Source organism: Molothrus ater, chromosome 6 (assembly GCF_012460135.2).
Source record: "Molothrus ater isolate BHLD 08-10-18 breed brown headed cowbird chromosome 6, BPBGC_Mater_1.1, whole genome shotgun sequence".
NCBI lineage: Eukaryota > Metazoa > Chordata > Aves > Passeriformes > Icteridae > Molothrus > Molothrus ater.
Window position 1 is genome coordinate 56,138,871 of NC_050483.2, and position 24,784 is coordinate 56,163,654.

The following is a 24,784-nucleotide window of genomic DNA, read 5'->3' on the forward strand; positions in this document are numbered from 1 at the left end:
CTGGGGAGCACGTAGAGGCTGCACTCTCAAAAGAAGTCTGTTCCTGAAAGATGTTTTCCCTTCCAGGCTTCCCAAGGTCATGCTTCACCATGAGGCTTGAAAATCTCACATGACAGGGAATAGTGGGACAATCTGGTAAGCACACTCAGAGGCTGAGTAAGCTGTCTTTTTTTGTATTGCTGTGTAAGCTTAAAAATGTAGAGAAACTCCATCGACTGTGCTACCAAACTTGGTGTTTTTCAGCCTGCTCCTCTGCTGCTGTAGTGACTTTTGTGAAGATGCCCAGAGCCCCCAGCCTTGTGCTTTGGTTATGTTTTCTGTTCTTTGGTGTTCCAGCAATTCTGATATCTCCCTTGGGTAGAATCCCAATGAGTCAATGGAAAAATTGTGTTGATATTATTGAAAACTGGAATTGGCTTTTAAGACGCTCTTCCTAATCTGACCTTGACACTGTCTGTAATTCACAACATATGCAACTAGAAGGACAATAATAGCCTAGGAATGAAGGTTAACTGTCATCCTTAAAAGTGAAATCACCATGCAAAGTGGATACTTGTGTTCATCCCTCTGTACTCCATTATGCTCAGGTCTTGAAGATCCTTCTTTAGGACAGTAATGATTGTTGGCACAAAAGGTTTAAGAGCTGTCACTTTGAATATGAAAAAAAAAATCATGAGCCATGTCAGATGATTTAAGCTGGTGTTCAAGACCAGCCAAACCAGGAGAAAATGGTGATTTGGAGTCCTGTCCAATTAATAAATCACAGGAGCTTCACACCTGATACGGTGCCCCCTCTGTGGCTGTATGGGAATCAGCTCTCAAAAGCAGCACATGGCTGGTGTGATCCAACACCAAATGGCAGCTGAAGTTTAGGGCACTGCTTTGGACTCTCAGATCACCCAGGAGAGCTTGCCCTTGCTCTGAAGGCAAGCTCACAGCCTGCTTGCAATGATGAATAAGGATGATAGCAGCTGAGCTTGTCGGCTGGGATACCCTACTGTCTTCAGCCCAGGCACAAGAGATGTTATGTATTTGGACTAAGAAAGTAGGGAAAGGAAGAACAAAATACTTCAGGAAGGAGCTTTCAGAAGCTCAAAGTTCTGCAGAAGCTGAAGACTCATTTTCACTTCAGAAGAGAGGCAAGTCTGGATCGTGTGCTGTGCTCAGATGTGTGTGTGCTGCATCTGGCACACAATGGGGACTCCATCTGCTGAGATGAACTCTGCACAACATGAAAAGCAGCCAATGCCTCCCCTGTATGCAACATGCTCAGGAGAATGGCTCTGTTGTACCCAGCTTTCCATAGGAAATGAAAGAGCCTGCATTGTCCTTTCCAGGCACAGCCTGAATGCAAATCCATAAATAGAGTTAATATGGCTGTTCTGCTTCCACAAGTTTGTTCTTACAGTCTCTACTTACTAAAATGTTAAGTCCTTAATTGAAATTCCACCTCCAGTGGAACAGCCCTCCATCAGCTGTCCCTGGGAAAACCAGGCAATGACAGCAAAAGCATTGTGATGAGCTTTTCTATCCTCTCCTGTGTTTTCTGAAAATTTTCCATTATTTTGGCTAAGAGGTCAGAACTGGTCTGGCAACTAAGTTGTGCTTTTGATTCTCTATTATTGAGCAAAACATAACATAAGTTAAAACAACTACCAAAATCAGAAACCAGTCCTTGCACAGCTTGGGAAGGGCCTGCTTTAATAATAACTTTTTTCTCAGTGACTCTGTGTCTCAAGCAGCACTGAGTTACCAAACCCATCTGGCCATATATATTTAAGATATAAATTGTTTTACACAGCAGAGAATGTTTGCACATAGTTTTACAGAAAGGGGTGAAAGTTGTCATAGTTTTCTTGTCCTTCTCCTCTCTCTCTCTCTCTCTCTTCCTGTCTCCTTAGATTTAATTATTGCTTGTTGTCCTTGTTCCTTTGATGAGTAACCTTTAACAAAAAGCTCTCAGCTCACACATCACAGTTCTCCAAAGACAATTATGTGAGGCTTGAAGATACTACATGCAGCTCCACAAGAAGGGATGGGGTAGAAATAGGGTCCCAGGAAACCTCCTGACTGCACATCTGCCTGCCAGTCCAAGGCAAGACATTGGGAATAGCAAATGGCACATAGCAGGGAAATAGCAGATGGTAGATATCTCCCAGAGGTACTGACAGGTGATTCAGTGTCTAATATTTGCACACATATAAGATCTCATGAATATATGCTAAATGTGGCAAAACAGAATCTGCCATAGGCTCTACTGTGGCTCTGGTTGTCCTTGTACTCAGCTAATGTCCTTAGGGGACATTGGTATTCTAAAATCAATGGGCTTTTGTAGGAACAAGTTTACACACACACTTGCACTCACATTTACATTTAGAAAGATTTTCAGATGGACTTTGCAGATTTAAAGCACTCTCTTGGCATCACTTGCCATGAGCTGGCTTCAACCCCTTCTCTGACCAGGAGACTCCCTCTCTGTTTGAGTGGTCCACCTCTCCTAGGTTTGACTTTGGTGGAATTGCCCCTGGTTTCCACAGTTTGAGGCAGGCAGTGATATTTTGTAGCTCTGGAACTGATTGGGAGGAGGAGGAGAGAGGAAGAACACACAAAAGCAGAGGGGGAGGAGGCAGGCAATACATCAGACAATGTGGACTGTTTCCCAGCATCATTTAATGACTGCTTTGAATGGCTGAGAAATTACACCAGAAGTCTTACAAAGGCAGAATATATGTTTCAATGTATAATTATATGGTTATATTGTAGTAATAAGGATAATTATCACAATTAAAAAAACCCCCAAATCATTAATCTGTGCTCTGTCTGTTCTGTTTTATTTCTGCATTACAGCTATTTCATGCATCATAAAGTATTATCCACTACAGGAATTGGAAATTACTTGTTTTATATTGTTGTGGTTTTATTTTGCATCAATCTCTACACGTTGTCAATGCATATTTCTCAAGAACAATCCACTGGCAAATAATACTGGTGAGGACCAAAATATCTCTGACCAAATTCTGATGCACATACAGCCTGCAAACGCTGTCCCAGGCTGCTCAGGCTGTCAGGAACTGACCCAGTCCACAGCATTTCATTCAACAAGTGGCAACCACTCATCTGATCCATGTGGGCATTTTATGGAGCAAAGTCCTAAATTTCAAGCCTTATAATTTGCACATATGCTCCTGCCACCCACCATGGGCTAGTAATATTCCAGCTCAAAAAGGCAGTCTTGGTTTTGCTTGTCTTGTACATGATACATGAGCATGCTTGTTTATGTGAAATTTGGGAGAACAAAGGCTAACTTGATCCCACCCTTCCAATAGGTTATGTGTTTTTTCAACCCTGAAGCAAAATTCTACGTCTGTATGTTTTGGCTTTTAAACTCAATAACCTGCAGGCCTCAAGCACATCAGAAAAGAAATGGAAATCTCATTATGACACAGAAGGTTTAAAACTTAAAACCAGAGGCTAGATCAACAGCAAATGGGGCACCACAGACATGCCCTTCTCCTTGGGACTTCCACTGGATTCAGGATGGAGGGATGCTGTGAAAGTTGTTTTACTTTGCCTGTGCACTCTTCAACCAGCACAGTATGTTGATGGTACAATGGCTTTTTTTGGATATTACTGTAGATTTTTATTTGACCAAATAAACAGGACAAGAACAGACAGTGTTACTTCAGAGGGTGAAGATGAGATGCTGGGCCATGTGAATGAACATCCACCCCCTGCCCACTCTTCCTCTGAACTGTGTATCTGCTTTAATGTGCCACAGGAATTTCACTGGGCAGCTGAATTATAGCACAAAACCTTTATTCTAAATTTTGGGCAGTTGAAGGTCATTTAGGCTATTCTGTAGGTATGAACTCCATTTAAAAAAAGAGGATCCTTCTGCCCTGAGCTTCCTATTCTCTCTTCCTCCCTGCTCCCTCTGGAATTTTACCTTGCTTCTCTGTATTGTTTTTCCACACAGCTTTGATGTCTGCAATGCTGGATTTTTTTTTTCCTTTACACACCTTATTTTTGAAACCTTCTGTTATTTTTGTGACCTTTTGGGATACTTTCCATTCCAAGAGCATTCTTTGCAAGACAGACTTGATATAGAGAGAAATAATCCCAACCTGGTTTTACAGGACATGTTTTTCCAGCCTGATAGTGTGTATTTTTAACCCTGCAGTGCCCTTCCCTGTGCTCCCACGGGTGCTGTGCACAGCTCTGGTGTGCACCCAGGGATTGGGGAGCTTTCCCAGAGCTGTGTGGGTTGCTGTGTTGATGGGGAAGGCTGTCTCTGGAGGATGCTGCCACCAAAAGCAAAATGCCTCTGTCTACCATCCAACTATTTCCACACAACCAACAGTTTTGAGGCTTTATCTGCACGTATATCCCCTGAAAGGAGAATCTGGTATCCTGCACTGCTGGTTTCCTAAGGGAAGGAGAAAAAACCCTGCTTGGAGCAGACCCTTTGAGGGATTCAAAGCTCCCTGGAGGAATGTGGCCCTGAACCGAAGGCGTCAGGTGCAGCTGATCCCAGGAAAGCTCAGGGCTTACAAGGGTTGAGTGCGCCATGGAGGGGGGAAGGAAGGATTTCTGGCCAGAACCCAAGGCCAGGCAGCTGGAGATTTACAGAGCTGCTCTATCTGCCCTGATTTCTTGGGTGTAGAACAGCTACTGAGGTGTGCAGAGGCCGGTGGGAGACTTGGCAGGTTAAACACAAACCCACTATGAAATGGGAATTGCAGCAAGGAATCCTTGCTTTTCAGCTGCTGGATATACAGGAACCTCCAACCTTGTCCATGATTTCTGTGTGTGCCACACGAGGAAACTGATGCTGTTTTTTCTCAGAGGCAAGCCCTAGAAAGTGTGGCTGGCTGATGTGGCTGCCAAAGCTCTGCCACTTGGGCTTTGCTTGTCAGAAGTGAAAAACACTGCTGGTGCTTTAGGCACTTCCAGAGTAAACACCAGCAACAGTCCCTTCAGTTTTGAGACAGGCAGTTGCAGTTAAAAATGCTTCAGTCCTAGTGAGAAAGGCTGTGGGTCAGGGGACTGTTTCCCAGGGTTTGTTTTTAACCCTGTGGATGTTTTTTAGGGACTGCAAGTGCTCCTCTGAAGTTTCTAGTTTGGCTGTGCTGGGGCTGGTGATGCTGGCTGGTGTCTGAGCCTACGCAGAGGGGACAATGCTGGATTGTTCCAAATGAAACTGGTGCTGAACAGCATAGAGGCTTTGCAGCATCTGCTAAAAACCAGGAATTAAATTATATTTTTCTTCCACCCTACTGAGAAAATTTAAATCTAAGCCTTCAGCCTGTGGAGGTCTTGGGGGGCCAACCCTGTGTAATTTATGCAAAACAAAAGCAGGAGGATGATCATTCTCACTCCCTATAGGCTGGCAGACAAAAAGATTTGGATCACTTTAGCAGGCCCTTATGAGATGCAAGAACATCATCATTTCATCTGTGCCTGAGAGCTTCAGCACAGTCACAACACTGAATTGATGGCAAAAGTGTGTGGCAGCAATTACTGCCGTGAGGGTTGCTCTGGAAAGAAACACAAAAAATTAATTTAACTCCTGCACTCGCCACTGCAAGGTAATTTGGACATGCTATATTCCCAGCACAGTTGTAATTTAAAAATAAGCACAGCCAGGGCTGTAGTTGGAGAGGGACTGGATGGTGCAACTGATCAAAACGTGCTCCAGAACACACTGGAGTAAAGTTTACAAAAAGCTGCCTTTTAAATCTTATGCCTACGATCTGTTTCATTCTGGAACAAAATATGGTTCTTCCAGCCTACAATATGGAGTGACTCATAGTATTGCCATTCTGCTCCCAGCACAATTGGAGCATACCTATGGTATGAAGTGGGAGAAATATTTGGCCCAGAAGAAAGCTCCAGAATGTTTTTTTTTTTTTTTAATGTACTGTCAAGACACGCTTAATAAATGGAGAGTATTCTTTCCATATTGCGTAATTCTGACTTCCCTCATTCTGGGCTTTTTTCAGCAGAACACGCAAGTGTGTGCTTATCTTTAATGAGTGTTTAAACCCAGATGAGTGTAAACATGATTATGGGAAGGACTTCCCTTGCCATGCATGGAGGCAAACGTGTAATTACACCTGTACAGGGGCTGAATGAAGATCTGGAGGGAAGCTTTTAGTGGCAGAAACACAAGAACTTGCTGTGGCCCATAGTCCCTCACTCTGTATTTCTGCTGTTCCCCTCAGGGCACAGCTCAGTGATCTCCAGCATCACTCATGTGGGTATGGCCTCAGCAGTGCTGGGAGAAACAGCATGAAGGGCAATAAAAAGAAAGCCTGGCTGCCCAGCTGGAAAGGCTTTGGGGCACAGGGTGAAATCCCTGTCCTGGCCATGCCAACAGGAATATTGCCTTCAGCAGAGTGATTCCACTCCCTGTGTATGAGCAGACACTGAAACAGAAAAGAAATCACGATGAGATGGCCGACTGGGAACTGTTTTGGCAAAGCAAACAGGGCTTAAACCTCCAGCTCTTCCAGGGGAAAAATAAAGGCAGGAGCAACTTTAGTGCAAACGGGGGGGCAGTGGGGCGGGCTGTGGGTAAGGCTTTGGTCCAGGACACAGATGATTTGGCCATGGCTCCTGCCCTGCAGCTGTCTGACCCTCCCAAGCCAGTGCCTCCCTCCAAATAAAATGTGAATATTGACACAAACCTGCTTTTATGTATTGCTGTGCTTATACTAGAGACTGCTTATGGGTTGAACTTAATGTTTGCTTAATATATCCTACTCCTTGATGCTAAATACTGTTACAATTAACTGCTGTGATGCCTGCTGGCCACAGGGCTTTAATGATCAAGGTCATCTAAAATAAGAGTGGTTCATTTTGTTTTTAAGCATTCAATAATGTGCAATGGGTTGCTTAATATTAGGCAGAGTATGCATTATTATGCTGTGCTCATATATGAAGTGTGTTTTTTGACCAAACAGCCCAGAAACCTTTCTTGCTCTTGGTAATGAGAGCTCCCAGAATCAGAGAGCTCATGAACATTTGAACCCTCCAGAGTGTGAAATAATAATGGCCAGCTGGTGCCATTTCAGTGGGGAAAGCAGTGAGCAAATGGCAAAGATATGAGAATTAAATCTTGTTTATACCGCACCACTGAGGACCACTAAGAAACTGGTTTGGTTTGGTTTTAAGAGGATTTCAAAACAAAGGGGTTTCTCAAAAATCTCTGCCCTCTCAGAGCAGCAACATTCCTCTGTACGCTCAGGATCTTTGGACTTTGAGTTGGGAGCAGATTCTCAAATAAAAGATGGATTGACCACTGCTGAGACCCTCTGGAGAAATTAGGATGAGAAAAATGTCAGGAAATGTAGCCCTATAAATCTCTTCAAACCCATCCCCTTCAGCTAAAATGCTAAATTGTTGCTGGTATGTTCATAAGGCAGCCTGAGGTGTCTGAGGGGCTCCCTGACATTTAACAAACAGATAGATGGTGCAAGTAGACACTCCTCAGGTTATATCTACCTGGTCAGTGATGGACTGGTGTCCACAAAACCAGGGCTAAAGTAAGCTGTAGGCGAGTTATGGAAAAATGATATCTTCTTGTAATTACAGGAACACACCAGGGACAAATTCACTCAATCCTATGGATAATTTCATGCTCATAACCTTCTGTTCACTTTTTAATTTCAAGGTGAAACAAGGGCTGTATCCTTTTGAACTCAGGACCACATCCCTTAGCCTGTGCTGCCATGCTTGCCTATGTTTGCTCACTCCAAAAAAGCTCTTTTTTTTCACCCAAGGCTATGTGGATGATGGCAAACTGCAGAGGTTTTTTCTAGCAAATATGCTTTCTCTCTTGAACATTATTCCCTGGAGTTTTCCCCACCCCTGTTCCTTCAGACATATTGATCTCCACAGTCTCACTTCTTCCTGGTATAAGATCTGTTTTCTTTTAAGACAGCTACAAGTCTGGGAAATACACACCCTGGTGTCCAAGAGGGCAGAGGGAGGTATTTCTAGAAATAGCTGGATGACAAACAAACCACTAGAACTTCTAGTCTTGGCTACCTTACCATAAACTCAGCCCATAGATTTTTTTTTTCTTTTTCATAACTGAGGTTTCCCATCTGCCAATGGGTGAATATAAATCCCAGCAGATGTTAAAGAGACATCTGGAGTGTATCCATTGCACTCCCTGTGTCAGTGATCATCCCCCAGTCGCTCTGTGCTTTTGCTGAGCTCAGGGAATTTGTGGCCTTCCCTCCAACTGGGTGACTGCAGAAACTCTGATGTCAAACATCCTCTGCTACAGCTACCAAAGTCTCTGATGCTGAGACTCCTACTGAGCACTTGTATTTCCATAGCCAAGGGTTTAATGACCACCCAAATAAAGCAGTCTATAAACAAATGCAGTGGGTGCTGAGGGTGGGCTTCCTGCTGGCCTGCAGGGAAGACCCTGATGGCTGTGACAGGACTCTTGGCTATGGAGGAGCTGGGAACCTTCAGCAGCTCAAGAAGGTGAATGAGGGGATTTGAACATGTTAAAAGTCAAAATGAAGGGGGAGGATTTCCCAAAATCTCTGTTTTCAAGCTGAATTTGAACACGATCTCCAGCTCTTCAAGGTGGCTCCAAAAACCCTGCCCTAATTTTCCATAAGAGGAAAATGAATTTTTCATCCTCTCACATCTGGCCATGGCCTGAGGTGTGCAGGCAAGAGAGAAAACTTTTCCAGCCAACTACATATTTTTCTGCCCTGGGAAAGACTCCATTGTACAGTGTGAATGCCAAAGTCCAGTTTCCTTCTGGGCTCTGCACATTTTTTGAAGTTGGTGTTTGTTTTGCCTGATCTGCCCTGACTTTCTGGTTCCTGTTACTGTTCTCTCCTATTGTTGCTGGTGAACTCTGGCCCTTACCAGGATTTTGGTGGGGTTGCTTTTCTCTGAGCAGGTACATAGGAGATTTCCCAGAATTGGAGAAATGGCATCTGTATTCCCCTGCTGATCAACCTCTTATTCCTCTGATTATTCCAAAACATAGAGAGAAATAAAGCTCATTAATGAGTCCCTGTAATTAACAGGAATTGAAATAAAGAGGGACATTAGAACTGATGTCTTTGCTTAGCAAGAGGCATCTATGAAATTATTTGGGGGAAAATTCCCTGAAATGGAAACTACAGGTACTTCCCTAATTCTTTATACATATAAATACAACAAAGAACAAAATTTAGGGGAAAAAAGTCCCCAAACATATGGCTTGTTTGTAATCTAATTCTTTGACAAAAATAAAGCATGGAATTATTAATAAATGAACATTTCCCTGCATGTTCTGTAAATATAAAAGGAGAAAATTGATACTTTATTCTTCTGAAGAAGAAATTATCTACTGTGTATCTGCATCTTTATTCTGATTCCTTGGGAGCTTAGAATTTTGCACAGAATTGCATTAATTAAAATACCTGCTTCTTTTTCTTATTTTACTCATCTATTGTCTTTTTATCATTGTCATGCATTCCTTCCCCTCAAGGGCTTCCTGACTTAGATTTGCTTGGCCCCAGCTCTGTGAGCCTTCCAAAACCAGATGAACCCATGTCTTGTGTGAGCACAGCCAGCCTTGAAAAAAACATTGCCTAAAATCTGTTATTCTTCCTTTTTCTATCTGAAAATGTATTTATCACAATTTCTTCATGCTGAAGATTGTCAGACTAAAAGCCATTTATTATGGCAACAGGCATAAATATTTACAACTAATAGAGGCTATATCTAATTTTAGGAACCCACACCCATCACACTGACTGGGAAAGGAAACCAGCCTCTTTCAGGTTATGCTTCCAGCTCTTCTGAGGAAGAAAATCCATCAGGCACCATCAGTAGTGACTTCTCACTACTTCTGCTGTCTCTGTTTTGTTTCTTGCCTGACAGCTCACAGCAGGAACACATTCAAAAGGGTTGCCCACATAGGAAATCTGAAATTCAGTGGTCCTCAGACACCCCAAATGAACTTCCTTAGGTCAGATGTAATTCATGCTTATGACAGGATTTTGAGCCCTCCCTGGAGAAGCTCCTGGGAAGGACTGACTGTTTTAGCTCCAGGCTTATGGAATGAATCCCTCCTATCAAACAGCAGTGCCTTGAATTGTTAACATGACAGACAAAGAAATGCAGATATATGGGAGGGATCCTGGAGGTGATTTGACAGAAATGGGGATATAGGTTGAATTTCAACTGAACTGATTGCACAGAACCCATTTCCCCTAAATATAATGGTGTTCTTCCTAAGTGAATGCAGAATGAGCTCCCAATCAGGTCCTTTATATTTCCTCTATAGTTCACAAACAGCATTTCTAGAATGTGGGCACAGACACCTCCCTCCATGTCCACTGGGCAGCACAGCTAAGTCCTTGCTCCAGTGTCACTAACTTTGGGGGCCACTCACTGGAGCAGGATTGTGTCTGGCAGGGGGAAGATGTCCCTTGAAAACCCTCGAGAGTGTTTGGGGTAACTTCCTTCTTCTGGGAAAGAAACATATATAATCTTATAAATCAGAAATGTGGATTTTTTTGGGCATTTCTGTGATGACAGAAGTCATCAAAAGAGAAGAGAAAAAAACCCCTCTGCAGTAGCCTGTATCACAGAGAGTGAAGACAGAATGAGCAACACTGAGCTCAAGGACTGTTTTCCCTTCTCCTGAGCACTTGCCTGGTTCTGCCACCAGGTTTGCCAAGGCTTGTGAGGATTGCCAACCTCTCCCTGCAACCACTGCAGCTCTTCACGTTGAGAGAGCCCAAAACCACACCTAAACTCATGTTATTTGAAGCACTTTCCTTGGAATTTTTTGTCTTTGCTGCACAAATATTTCACTTAGAGGAAGCCTGCCCTTGGTTAATAATGATTGCAATACAGCAACTGGAAAAAGAATAATAACAACGAAGTAGAACTGGCCAGGGGATGATAATTCAGCTTTGCGACAACTTCTGAGGTTTTACAATTTGTTTTCATTTTACAATGGAATGAAAACAAAACCTTCAGATATTATGTTTTCAATTTGGGCCTTTTTTGCTGCACTGTCAGAAATAACCAGAGGGCCCTGGACCTCAAGAATTTGTCCTCTCAAATATTTAAAAAATGCTTCAGCTTTTGTGAATCAGCATTTTCTCTTGGTGGGACAGTTAATGAAAAATGCTCTGGCCAGAAATTCTGCTAACCCCAAAAGTTCAAAACTATGAGTCATATCCCCCAAAACATAGTTGGTACAAATCACTTGTTTTGTGATTTATGGACATCTTCTGGACTGTCTGATCTTAAACATACCTTTCCCCCCCCATCCTCTAAGGATGTACATTTCTTTCCCACACTTCTCCACTTCTCTCCTATTGGACATTTTTTTGGTTCTCATGCAGCTCCTTGGCACATTTGACCCTCTCTAACTTAGACAATGCTGAGATAATATTTTTATGGAATTCTGTGGCAGGGCTTTGCCAGGAAAGAGGTGGCTGCTGGAAAGGATAGTGGTCACCATGGGGTGGTCCCACCACCATCCCTGCCTGGCTGTTGCTGGTTCTCACTCATCTCAGATGACATTTTCCATGGGGCAGAGCTGACATCTGTCAGGAGGAAGAACATCTGCTCTCATGCCCTTGGCCTTGGCCAGCTTGGCAGCATCAGAGGGAATCAGAAGAGACAGCCGGTACCAATTATCACCCAGGGCAGCTGCTATGTGTGCAATGTCTGTGGTTTGGTTTTGGACCCAGAGCTGCCTCAGAGGTGGCTCTGCAGGATCCATAGCTGGTTCTGGCCAGCTCCACGGCCTATGCTGTACCCAGGAAAGCTTTGGGAAGACAATCTGTCTTTCTTTTTCTTTAACATTTCAGGTGGAAAGACCCTGCTCATGAGAAAAAAACCAGCGTGGAAAATGACTACCAAGAGAAGGAAATGTGGCCATTCATTCTGAAAGCTGGAGGAAGCAGCAGAAAAGAAATCAGGACCTTGAAAGACTACATGTGATGGAAAGTACAAAGTGCTTTCTAGTCAGAAGGTTTTTGTAAGAATTATCTCATGCACCTCACCAAGACATACTGTGAATGCATTTGGCCAGGGACAAGGCTCCCCTGTGTCCTCAGGATTTTCCACCCTGTTGGGCATAGTCTCAAAATACTGTTCTCCTTGCAAAATCATTGCAAGACTTGCATTATTATTTTTCTTTTCCTAATCTCTCACGTTCATGCATTTAAATAGAAGGCAGGGGGAGAGAAGCCCAGTTGGGAGCACCATATGGAGAGAACACAAGTTATTGCTGTTCCCCCATTATCTTGGCACAGATTTCCTTTGTCAAACATTACTTCAGATTTGGGACCTCAATTTGTATTCGCACTCCCTGTTGCTTCTTCCTTCCTTGGAAGCATTAGGAGGGACTTATGGTATTGCTACAAGGAGCTCTTTACAGGAAAGGAAGTAAATTGGGCAATGTGATTCAAATAATGGAAGAATGAATTATTTCACCATTTCAGCAGTTTCCCGTGAGGGACACTTGAGGGAGAAAATGCACTTAACACTCTAAAGTATTAAAATAAAAGAACCACAGCAACCTCACCCAACTGGACTAGAACCAAACCAAATGGTTTAGGTAAATGCCCAGCAGATTTTCAAGTGGCACAATCTGTGAGAGACTATTTCTATGTGTGGCAAGGAAAATTCTCCATATTAATGATATCATGAGCTGGCTCAGCTAATTTGGACTTCATCCATAAGGCCTGGCTTCTGGCAGATTAGCTGAATTTTTTTTGAGTATGAACTCCTCTTTTAATGTTGAGATTGATCCTGTTTTCATGGCTGATATTCCTGGAAAATATTTTCTTAATGCTGTACTTCACATATATTTTTTTAAAAACGAGAGGTGTTGCTCCCTTGTATTCCTGGAAGAGGCTTAAAATATCCTGAGCAGTAACTAGAAGGCAAAGAGATGAAGGGAACTGTGCTGGATTTTTGCAATTCACTGGTTACATTGCTGGCTACCCAGAACAAAGCAGAGCTGTACTGTGGAGATAAAGGGTCTTTCTAGGAGCTTAAATCATAGCATCCTAATGGCCTCCTAGAAGTTGTTCATGCTTTTGCTGAAAATTTTGATGGCAAGTTTTCAATGAGCAAAAATGAGCTCAAACTAAACAGAAACTACAAGCAATTCTACAGTCTCCTTTGTGTTCTTGATACAGCTGAAAAGGTTTGTGTGTAGCTATAACTAAACAAAAATAAAGATGCAGTTTCAAAACAGCTCTCTGGAGCTATTTTGTGATTTATATGCAGATACACCACGAGCCCTCAGGGAAGTTTCTGTGCCCATGTGGAGCCATTTGGGAAGCAGGATCATACAGCCCAAACCCAGCTGGAATGGACAACATGAGGTCCTGGGCATTACTGCCACAAGCCACTGCTTGATACAGACAGCATAAAATAGATGGTCTCAGGAGGCATTTTCAGTGTGAGTTTGTGCCAGAGCTGAGATTCCCTTGTGGAAATGCCTCAACTTCTAAATAAAAAATCAAGTCTCTGCATTTCTGCTGCTTGTGGACAGAGACTTCAGCAACTGGGCTCCCAAAATTAGACATAGATGTTGACTTTACACCCAGTTATGGGAGAAAGCCAGTTCTAAAATGAGCTAGGGGCATTGCTCAGAAACCATGTGTGTCCTAGATGGGGAGGGTCTGGCCTGTGAGGACACAGCACCTGGATGGCTGCCAGCTCTGAAGATGGAGCATGAGACAGTTTGTGAACTTAAAACACATTTTCCAACCTTATGGGATTTTCCTTTAAGTCTGTTCTCAGCAAAGCAGCATATTATTGCAAATAGATGCTCTTTTGGTCCCATCTCCCAGGGGGCAGAAATTAATGCTATGTTTGAACATGTATGTTTTCCCACTCATTGCTGAAGCTGTGCTTTTCCTTAAAGTCTGCAGAGAGCTGAGCATGAGCAGATACTGTTAATGCCATTACTTCAAAGTTAGAGCTGGAGTCAGGGCCAGAGAGTCTTTGGTGAGAGACGTGGCCTCTGTTTGCAGGGGTTGGAAGCAGTTCCAATGAGTCATCTCAGGCATCCTCCTGCACTGTGGCAGGACCTTTCTGCCCAGCCCCTCTGCACAGCCCTCTTTAACTCTTTCAGGTGCCTAAGTGCTGGCTCCTGTGCTCACCCCTGGGGCTGCTGTTTCCATGAGACACCTGCACACTGTCCTGAACCAGGAGTGAGGATGTTGGCACAGCACTGTGCTGCTTTTTCCTTCTTGCTCCAATGCCATCACCCTCCTGACTGTGCCTCCCGTGCCACTGTGCTTGGGAATATTTTTACAGCTGTCCATCTCCTTCCTCTGGGAGTTATTTCTTGTTTTTTCCCCCCAGTATTTCTCCTGTCAGTGAAAGTTTTTTTCCAGCCTTTTCTTCCCCTGAGGGTGGTTGGTGTATTTGTGGATTCATTGCTGTGCCAGTTCCCGAGGTAAAAAGGCAACCCTGGGGCAATCCCAGTGGTGGCTTTGCTGCTCCACTGGACACACACTGAATGTGGAGAACTGTGTAAGCTGAAATAACAGCCTGTCATGGTCCTTCAGGCCTTCCCCTTCCCTGGGACCCCAAACACCACTTTGGAGATGAGGACCTGCTAGGGGACAACAAATCCCAGCAAGTGACCACATCCCCCAGGACCCTTCCAAGCCACCTTGCCTCACATATGACTTTCCATTTAAGGGTTTTGATCTCAGCCTTAAATCTATGAAGGAGGGAGACCTCTCACTTTAAATGCAAATTATGCTAGACATTAAATAAGGTAAATCAACTTTTTTTTGGTAATCTTTTAATTATTAGACATTACTTTAAAATTAATTTCTCCAGATATTATTTGGGGAGAAAAAAGAAATGAATACTAGTTCAATAATACTGTTTAGAATTCATTCATTCACTCCCCCTTGGCATAAAACATTGGGTGACAATTTGTAAAATTTCATTCTTTAGTAACATATTCCCTGATTTAGGTGGAAGACCCATAGCTCGAGGTACAAGGACAATATAAATGGAGAATGGCAAATGGTCACTCTTAAAAGCAGATGAGAAATATAAAAACTTGTATTTTTTCATTGCAGAGATAAATATTAATTTGACAGGAGATGTCATTACTATTTAATGACTTTGTCTGAAGAGAACAATTGGAGGAAATATGTTTGCTCTTCCTCATCCCTTGCCATTTCCATGATGTCATTAGGTCTGGCCATAACAAATGGAAATTCAGAACATAGGAAAGGCACTGCCTGCATGGCAAAATCTACTCAGTGATGCAGAGTAGCCATCATGTGTATCACTAGTGCAGACATCAAAGTATCGAAGATATCTCTTTATCAAGAGAGCAGAAAATGAGAAGCAAGTTTTACCAGAGGTACTTAGCATTGACTTGAGCAGTAACTAAGCCATTGCAATGATGACTTAGTGAAAAAACTGCCACATCTGGCAGAAATGAAGTTTTCATGTCTAGGAATTTGGTTTCTTAGACTTCTTTGCTGAATTTTTGTTTTTCTTTCCTCATGTGGGTTGCTTGGCCACATGTACTGAGTCAATTATTGGTTTTGAGTGGATGTGATTAAGGTCAAGCTGTAGAGATTGTCCTTCAAGGGCCAGAGGCCACAGTTTCAGTTTTGTTCTTCTGAGCTGGTGTCACCTCCTGCAATGCCAGGCAGATGACAAGGGGAGGGAAAGACTAGACTAGGCCTGACTATCTTGGAGTAGTGGAGAAGAAAAAAAAGTCATTTTTCCCTTCATGTCTCTTTGCAGCAGTCCATTGCTGGGTAAGCAAAATTCCAAAATCTGTTTGCCTATCCATAAATCAGAAGAATCATGCCAAAAAGTTATTTTCTAAAGCCCTGGGCACAAGGTGCTAGGTGGGGCCAAACTCACAGCCTGGTGTCTTCATCTCTGACATAGCAGTGGGCAGCTTTAAGATAATTTGCCATTCATCAGGCTAAATTTAGGTCTTATCCTGAACTCTAAACCAAAGTTGTGCCAGCTCATTTCATGCAGAAGTCTTTGTTGATAAGCTTATGATAGTGCTCAATCTCCCCAATACATGGTTCAACCCCCTTTTTTTGCACACCTTGTTAAAATTGTGTCCTCAAGAACTTTTACAAAGTGATAAGTTCCCTGGGTTAATCACATACCATGCAAAGAAATATTTCTTTTTAAGCCATTTGACTTTTCCTTCTTTCCAATCCATTCCCTCAGGCCTGTGCCTGACCTTAAGAAAAGTCCCATCATTCTACATCCAAACCACCAACACTCATTCAAATGGTCCAACTCCTTGTTTAGTATTCTTTGTGACTCTTCTTGCCCTCCAAGCACCACATATCTAATACAAAAGAGTAGACAGTGGGGCTTAGGTGGAATTTAGGCTGGATAAATCTGGATAAATCTGGATAAAGCAACATGGCTGCTCCATCTACTCCTCTAATTCCTGGCCCTATCCTTTGTGGTGTGTGCTGCAGTTTCCTTACTCTCTCCACCCAGTTTTCAGACTGACAATGTCATTCATGGTGCAGTGTTGTCCCCTGCTGTGCTTGAAGCACAAGGACATCCACTGGCTGGAGAAATCACTTCTCTGTGTTGGGCAGCTGCAGCTCCTGGCTGTTCCTGGCTCCTGGCTGGGTGTGGGATTGGTGCAGAGCTCTTCTGGGCCTCTCTGGAGCATAAATTCGAAGTAAAACCAATCCAGGAGTGGCAGCAGTACTAGGAGAAGCTGCACAACACAGTCAGAGGCAAAGGTAAGAAGCAGCTGGGGTGCTGCAGGCTCATCCCCATTCACAGCTGTAGGGGCAGGGGACAATGGGGACTTTGTCACCACAGTGCTCAGAGCAGTGCTGCAGAAACCATCTGCCCTGAGAAACAGAAACCCAAGGCACACACCTCTGTCTCCATGGGCTTCAAGTGGACTGTGCAGGCTCAGGACAATACAGGGATGTGTGTGAGGAAGAGATAGCAGCGATAGTTATCTTGGGTCTCTGCATACTGACAGCACCTTCAGGAGGAAAAGGCCCTAAAATGCTTGGGGGTGTATGTGGAGCCTCCCAAATGAGTGTGAATCACAACCCTGGTGATTCAGAAAAAAAGCATCTTTTTGGTAAAAAGACTGCTCAGGCTTCCTGGATGTGAAAAACCTGAGGATCACTACATCACCTCTGACTTGTATGACTCAGGACAGAATGAAACCTTCTGTTGGGAGACTGAGAATTAGTGGTTCTGTAAAAGTCATCTTCAAAAAATCCAGCCATGGAAACTTTTGAATTGCACTGGTGTGTTTGTTGTGTCCTCATACCTTAATTGTTTTATTGAGATCCCTGGTCTATTCTGGATGATACCAGGAAGATTGGCAGAGAAGTCTTTTCAACTCCTGAGAGGCAAAATGAACATCTCTGTTCAGTGGCTGCCAGTTTAAAGAGCCAGCTCTTAAAAGAGTCAATGCTTCCTTGTCTCAAGGCTAAAGTTCAAATCTGTGTGATCAAAATTGGATGAACATTGAAAGGGAAAAAAAAAACCCACTGCACATATCCATGCAAATAAACATCACAGCTCTCTTTCAGTGCTATTTATATCTATTTGAGTTTAATGACCCCAAACTTTGTATGAAGAGTTTCTCTAATGTGCTACCAAGACTGTTTATAGGAGACAACTGTCTCAAGAATGTGGCAGTGTGAAGACTCCCACGGCAGCACCCGTGCAGAAATTGCAGCTCTGCTTGGGCAGTCTTTTCCTGTCAGAGTTTCAACAGAGAAAAAACCAAAAAAAGTGATGATCTTGGGGTTATCACACGCGGTGGCAAGCGGGGATGGGTTGAAAGCAGTGTGCATTAGTAATCAATTCAAAATGGCTAGCACACCAAAAGTGTGGCCAGATGTGCTCTTGTGCCTGCAGCTGGAGAAATTTGGGATGTTAGGGCTCCCCTTGGGTTTCTGCCATGTCTTGGCTGGTGTTTCCTGCTCCTTGGGAGAGGCTGCAAAGCAGAGCTGCTGCCTGGTACTTGGCTTGTCTCCCCTGGGTGCTCCTGCCCACCGCAGGACAGAGAGCAACCAGCCATGGGCAGCCCCAGGATCATTGACAGCCCACTTCCAACTCCTTTCCTGCATGGGAGGACACTAGGAACAGGGATTTGGGTCACTGCTGTGACATACAGGCAGGATATAATAGATTTGTGGATTTGCACAGGTACAAGCTGCCTGCTCTGGGCAAGAGCAGTCAAACTGCTTCTATGCTACTAAAAATGCCAGAGCAGGAGACTCTCCCTTCTTACACAGCTTGTCTGGCCACAAGGTTGGGATCACTGCTCTGTGAGACTGGTGATGCTCCAGCTCACTGCAGTGCAAAGTCAGACAGATTACATTGAATCACCACTGAAGAACAAAAAATGTGTCTCTCCTAACAGTAAGTAATGTCTCTCTTCTTCTATATTGCTTTTAATTTACAGAGCCCCAGTCAGGGCTGAGCTATTCTGTATGCTATTAGTTAGCTGATCACATGCCAAAGCTAATTTTTTTCAAATGGGTTCACTATTTATAAACGTTCACCAGTTTGTGCCGACACATGAGGGGAGGGAGGGACATATTTACACCATCTACTTCTTGCAGATGCTTTGCAGTTCTCCCTTGGAGGGATTGACCTCTCTCATCTGTCAAAGATGCAACTTTGGCTCCTGAAGCTGTTTGTATGGTATTCATCTCTGTATTATGCCTGAACTGGAGTTGAGCTTAAGACTCACAGCTCTCTTTTCCTCAGACTTCTGATGAGTCCAATCACCCTTGTCTGCACAGTGAGCCAAGTTAGCTGCATGCCATTGTTACTGCTCTTAAGCATGGAGAAGTTTTTTTTTTGGTTTTTTTTTTTTAATTTACAAGAAATTCTGGAATAGAATGGAATAGTTTCAGATGGATGGGGCCTACATACAGCAATAATTTAGTCCAACTACTTGATCATTTCAGGGCTGACCAAAACTCACAGCACATAATTAATGGCATTATACAAATGCCTATTAAACACTGACAGCCCTGGGACATTGATCACCTCTCCAGGAAGCCTGAATATAAACTTTAGGGCAAATAAATTTCATGCTAAAAATTGCTGTTTTTAGGCTTCATGAATATAAAATGGGATGCTCCCATTTTATATTCATTTCCTAAGTAACAACACACATTTTTCTTATGTATTTCACAGAGCAAGCCAGCTACCTTTGGTTCTATTAAACCAACTCTGCTAGCTGTTGAATTGAGTTTTTTTGTTGGTCCAACCTCAGCCCTAAATAAACATTTGTAACCTCACATATCTAGGCACAATACAAGTCACCCTGGCTGAGAGACCTTTGCTCATGGAAAACCAGCATTTGATGTTCAAAAGACAGAGTGGAACCAGCATGTTGAAGCATCTACTCACTATCCAAACAGCCCCTATTGTTACAGTTATTGCCAGCAATATCCTGTTTGTCGCTGGGATAGCACTTTGGTGAGCCTGCGTAGAAACACCCATTTGCCTTGTGGCTAAACACTTCCAGTGAAGGATTTGGAAATTCACCAAAACAAGGAAACCTACTCAGGGCTCTGGCCTCCAGCAAAACCTCTTCAAAATGCCTTGAGAAATACCCAGACTCATAAAATTCCATGCATCCGATGAAAGAAACAAGTTTCATATCCAAGTAACAAATTTGCCCTCCCCATCTGTCTGGCATTGCTCTGATCCTACTCTACACCCATCACATCCCAACACTGGCAACAGGCCCTTGAAGAAATTCGGTTTTGTGGACTGTGGGTGAAATCTGAGGCAGGATATTACTAGTGTGGAGCTAATAACTGGTCTGGACTTTAGTACAGTGCAGCTGCACACGTGGTGAGCCACCAAGAGCTTTTTGTGCCAGGCACCGCTGCGTCCAAGCTGTAAATGCTGTGTGAGTTATCTGCAGGAATACCTGCTCCTTCCCTGGGTGAGTTATCTGCAGGAATATCTGCTCCTTCCCTGGGTGAGTTATCTGCAGGAATATCTGCTCCTTCCTTGTGTGAGTTACCTGCAGGAATACCTGCTCCTTCCCTGTGTGAGTTACCTGCAGGAATACCTGCTCCTTCCTTGTGTGAGATATCTGCAGGAATATCTGCTCCTTCCCTGGGTGACAGTCAGATCCTGCCTTTGATTTTCTTAGAGGCAGGTTGGGCCCAACTTTTATAAAGTAGTTTCAAGCTCTTTCATGTGAGAGGCACTGAATAAGCACCGTGCAGATCTAACAGTGCAGGAACTCAGCTGTTTCTTCCCCTGACCACTCCTGCTGCTACCTCCACCTGCTTCAGCTGCAGGAGCTGAGGAGATGAGATGCAGCAGGGCAAGTGCACAGAGCTGGTGCTTCAGGGCCATGAACAGTTAAGGCCTTGGCCTGGTGCAGCTGGAGCTTTTCCCAAAGCTGGGCTGGAGAGCATCACTGTCTCCCCCGAGTCGCTGGAGTCGTGGCAGTGAGAAACTGCTCTGAGATCACCACTGGAATCCTTGGGTTTTAATGCTTCCCCTCCCCACCCCCTGCATTTTCCATTAGGAAGAAGTAAATTGGTAAATGCCCCGGGAGTCACAACCAGGCTGTGACCTGGTGAGGCAAGAGGAAGCCCTTGCTAACACACCACTGCTGGTAATAACGCCTGGGTGGAAAACCTCCCATGGAAAGTGAAGCTTTGCAAAAATCTGCAGAAATTAATTGCTTGTGAGCATTTCCAGCACAGAAATTAACCATTGAATCTGATGTTTTCAGCTTATTTGGGAAAACTGAAACAGTTGGTTTCAGCAGTGGCAAGGACAGGGGTGGACAAACCATTTTCCTGGGGTAAATTCAAATGTGATTTTCCAGAGCCTCCCACACCCTTCAGGATCTGTCCATGTGTGCAGCTTTCCCATGTGCTGTGCTGCCTGTGCTGCCACCATGCCCATGGTACCTCTGTGACCATGGTACTGCTGTCCCACCTCTCCTCTTCACCATGGGCTGCCACGCAGATGGATGTGGAAAATCCAATGGAAGGTCCTAAAAACTGTAAGCTCAGGGGCAAGGTTGCCCCAAGTGAGTTATTTGCTCAATCAATACCCACAGTATTTTAAATAGGCTGTGGTATACTTTATGCCACGTAATATTTTTATGAGTGGGATTTTTTCCAGCACTCTGCTTTAGAAGTAATTCCTGCTGCTCGACTTTGTGTGCAATTTTGTAGTGAAATCATTTTAATAAATGATGGGATTCCTCAAAACACTGAATTTCCATTTGTGATCAATGCTAGTTTTGACCACTGCCACTGGATAGGGATTATCTCAGAACAACATGTTAATAAACAGAGCTATTTTTCCCTCTTATCTTTATGAGTTTTGTCACTGAAAATATTTTTATATTTATGTGCTATAGTAGTTAAGAAGGCAGATAAAAATAGCTGGAGGCTATTTTAGAGGCTAAATCTTCAAACCTGAAAATGAGGCTTGATTTAAAAGTGCCTTCGTACTCCTTTTACCCCAAAGAGATCAGGATTATGCTACTTCATCTTCCCATCCTTCCCTCAGCCCTCGTATCCCTCAGTAACTTTGGAGCCCAGTGGCAATTTCCAACAGTTCAGAACAGAGGAAAGGGAATCAAAGCAAGTCCCTGAGAGTCACCTGTGGCTGGTTAGGGAGGAGAAACTCAGAGTGGTGCCCCCACCAAGTGCCATCACTGCCCTTGCATGTGCCCCAGGCTCACACCAAAATCACCAAAACTGATGCCCACATGGTCTGGCACCAACTATTGGATGGCTTTTCCCATAGGCAGAGGTATTTGCAGGGCATGGAGGAGAGAGGGAGAAGGGCAGTGGATGCTGGGATCGGCATTTTGTAAGGGGTGAACAGATCTGAAGTTATCACAGGAAAGTCGGTGCTGTTGCACTATAAGACAGCCCTTAGGGATTTTGGCTCATGGAAGCACGTATTTCCAATAGGCAATATGTAATGTTTAATAAATGTTGTATATCTTGTCTGTGGAAATGTTTTTTTCTAAAGGGATCACTCAATCTATCTGGTGGGAAGGGCAGAGAAAAGAGAGAGCTGCTTGCATTAGAAGTGATGCTGCCCACTCTTGTGGAGGAAAAGGTCATCACATTTCCACGGATCAGAGTCTGCAATTACACAGCTTTCTTGTTTGGCCAGTTCATCTGCTCAACCTGACACGGAGCCAGAATGCAAACAGGGATTTTTCCCATTACAGAATACCAAATCTATGATAAGCCACGCCATGAAAATTCAGTTTTTAAGGAGGTGGGGAGAGAATGAGGGAAACTCCAACTGCTGCTGCAAGATAAGCAAGGAGTTTTGCAGTGCTTCTAGAATCTGTGCCTGGGATCTCATTAAAAAAACCCCATAAGCCAAAGGAGCACTGTGAGAAGAAAAACAGCAGAATTTGGGATAGTAAAATTTAAGCAGATGTTTGAACACCAGTTTTAGCCTATGAAACATCTGTGTGATAACTTTGGACACAGCTGGAAAAAGTCAGTAATTGCTACAGAGAGAGGCCTGTGAATATTCTGCTTAATCTGTGGGTCTGTTCTGCACAGCAATGCAGTGAATATCATTGGTGATCTTGATTATGTTTGTGTTTTTTACTTATACTACAAATTCCCCTACTATGAAGGATTCAAATCAATCACCTCTTCTGCTTTTCACTACCATCAAGTTGTAGTATCAAAATCTATTTATAGATGGAGTAACAAACATCTCTGAAAGGAGAGTCATATACTGACAGCTTGGAAAGAGACTGTGCTGGTTTTCTCAAAGATCACTCCTTAAATAGGATATATTGTCAAAGATTATTCCTTAAATAGGATATAAATATTATAATTTATGCATCATTTGCCAAGAGGGACAAGACTGTGATAACATATATATATATATATACACATATATATAGAGAGAGAGTCTTCCTAACTGCAAACTGCAAAGCTCAGAACTTCAAAAACTAACCAAGAATACAAAGTGATAGAGGCTGAATTACATATGTTGTCCCAAAACACAGTGGATTTAACTCCATCCCTAACGCTTCTTATTCGCCAAAAACAAGACAAAAATAAGAAGCAAACAAATAAGTTCTCTGAATAAATCCTGCATTGTCCCAATTTTATGAGCTGCCATCTAAGCTGCCTGGCAACCATCCAGGCCTGAATGACATTCCTGGACAAGAAGTAACCCGTGCATCCCTTTTGAACTGTCCTCTCCTCGAGCTGCCTTCACCTCCCACCTGGCTGCCCTGCAGCTCTCGATTAAATTTCTTTTAAAGCACTTTCTTACCTGCATAGTGGTCAAACACAGTGGGGACATACTCCTCTGGGAAGGCATCATTGGCATAGCTCATCAGCAAACAGGTTTTCCCAACTGCACCATCCCCAACCACCACACATTTCAGCATCTTCTTGGTGTTGCTCCTGCTCCCGTCAGTGCAGTTGTCATTTTCCTCCTTGCAGTTCATTCTTGCTGCTGCTGCCGCTGCTCTTGCTGCTCCCAGGACTTCCAAGTGCACATGAAGGAAAAATGAAGTGCGATTGTATTGACTTTTCCTGAGTTTGGAGAAGGAGGGGGGTGGGGGGTGGGGGGGGAGAGCAGCAAATCTCAAACTCAGGAAATCATACTAATGTTTCCAGGCTGTCACAGCCGCTTCTTACAGTTACCAGATCAGTCAAGAGGATCATCGAGGTGAATAAATTAAGCACACAGAGAGGAATAGCATTAAAAAAAAAAAAAAAAAAGAAAAGAGTGATCTGTCCTTTTTCGTTTGTCCCAGTCAGGAAATCCTCATCCTGCCCGGCCGTTCCCAGTCTTTATTGCGACTTCAAAAAATATCAGCAGTCTGTAGCTTCCATCCGCGTCTCCCTTCCTCCAGCCTGGCCGCAGGAACCAGGGATTCCTGTTAAATCCACTCCATTTTCCATCTCATTTCTACATGGAGGAGAGTCTGGAGGTTTTTAATGGAGTTTTTCCTTTCTTTCTCCAGCTTGCTGTGTGTCAGGAAATCATGGGTTTCCTGCTGAATTCCATATTAGGATCAGTGGGCTTGTGAAGGGCTGCAAACAATGGGAGCTCTGTGTGTATTTGTACTTTGGAGGAACTCTGCCAGGACATGGAGAAAGGAAAACACTAGAGGTCCCCCTGCAGAATGAAGTTTTTTAGGCTCTCTGCTCCATCCAGCTGCTCTCTGGGCTGCCGGCCCCAACGAGGAGGATTTGGGAGAATTTGGAATATGGGAGTGCTGGAAATGCTGAGAGCTCTGCCCCTGTCCCAGGGATTCCTGCTGATCCCAGGCACGACCTTCTCTCATCTCAAATAGGTATTTTCTCCCATTTGAGAAAGGGAAAGGGGGACATGGAGGAACAGAGAGGAAGTATAGTGGCTAGATAATGTCAACTTTCTGTCTCTATAGCTCTTTAAAGTGTTTGTTACAAAGAATAAATAACTGATTTTTCAGTTCACGCACTCAGAAAGTTTCTCTTGCCTTTTCCTTATCCCTCCTCCTCCAAAAAAGACAGATTTCCCCCTCCTAATGTAAAGATGTAAACACAGACAGAGAGAATAAAGTAGAATTAAGAGTTAGAGAAATAAAAAATTAAACAAACAAACAAACAAACAAACAAACTCCTTTATAGCAGTCTGTGAAAAACCAGCTTTGAGCAACATGATTCCTGCCCCCTCCTCTGGTTTGTTCCGGTGCTTCACGTGCCTCCTAAGCCTTCTCCCCATTTCAATATACAACAATCTACATGTA

General features: G+C 43.6%; 1 protein-coding gene across 1 annotated transcript in view; it reads right to left on the reverse strand.

Moving 5' to 3' along the window:
* RHOJ (ras homolog family member J) overlaps positions 1–23,980 on the reverse strand; it is a 61,092-nt gene extending 37,112 nt beyond the window's left edge. The window contains exon 1 of the mRNA XM_036384570.2: positions 23,317–23,980. Within this exon, the coding sequence (XP_036240463.1) occupies positions 23,317–23,494 (178 nt within the window). The 5' untranslated portion in view covers positions 23,495–23,980. The remainder of the gene's footprint in view (positions 1–23,316) is intronic.
* Positions 23,981–24,784: the final 804 nt, after the last annotated feature.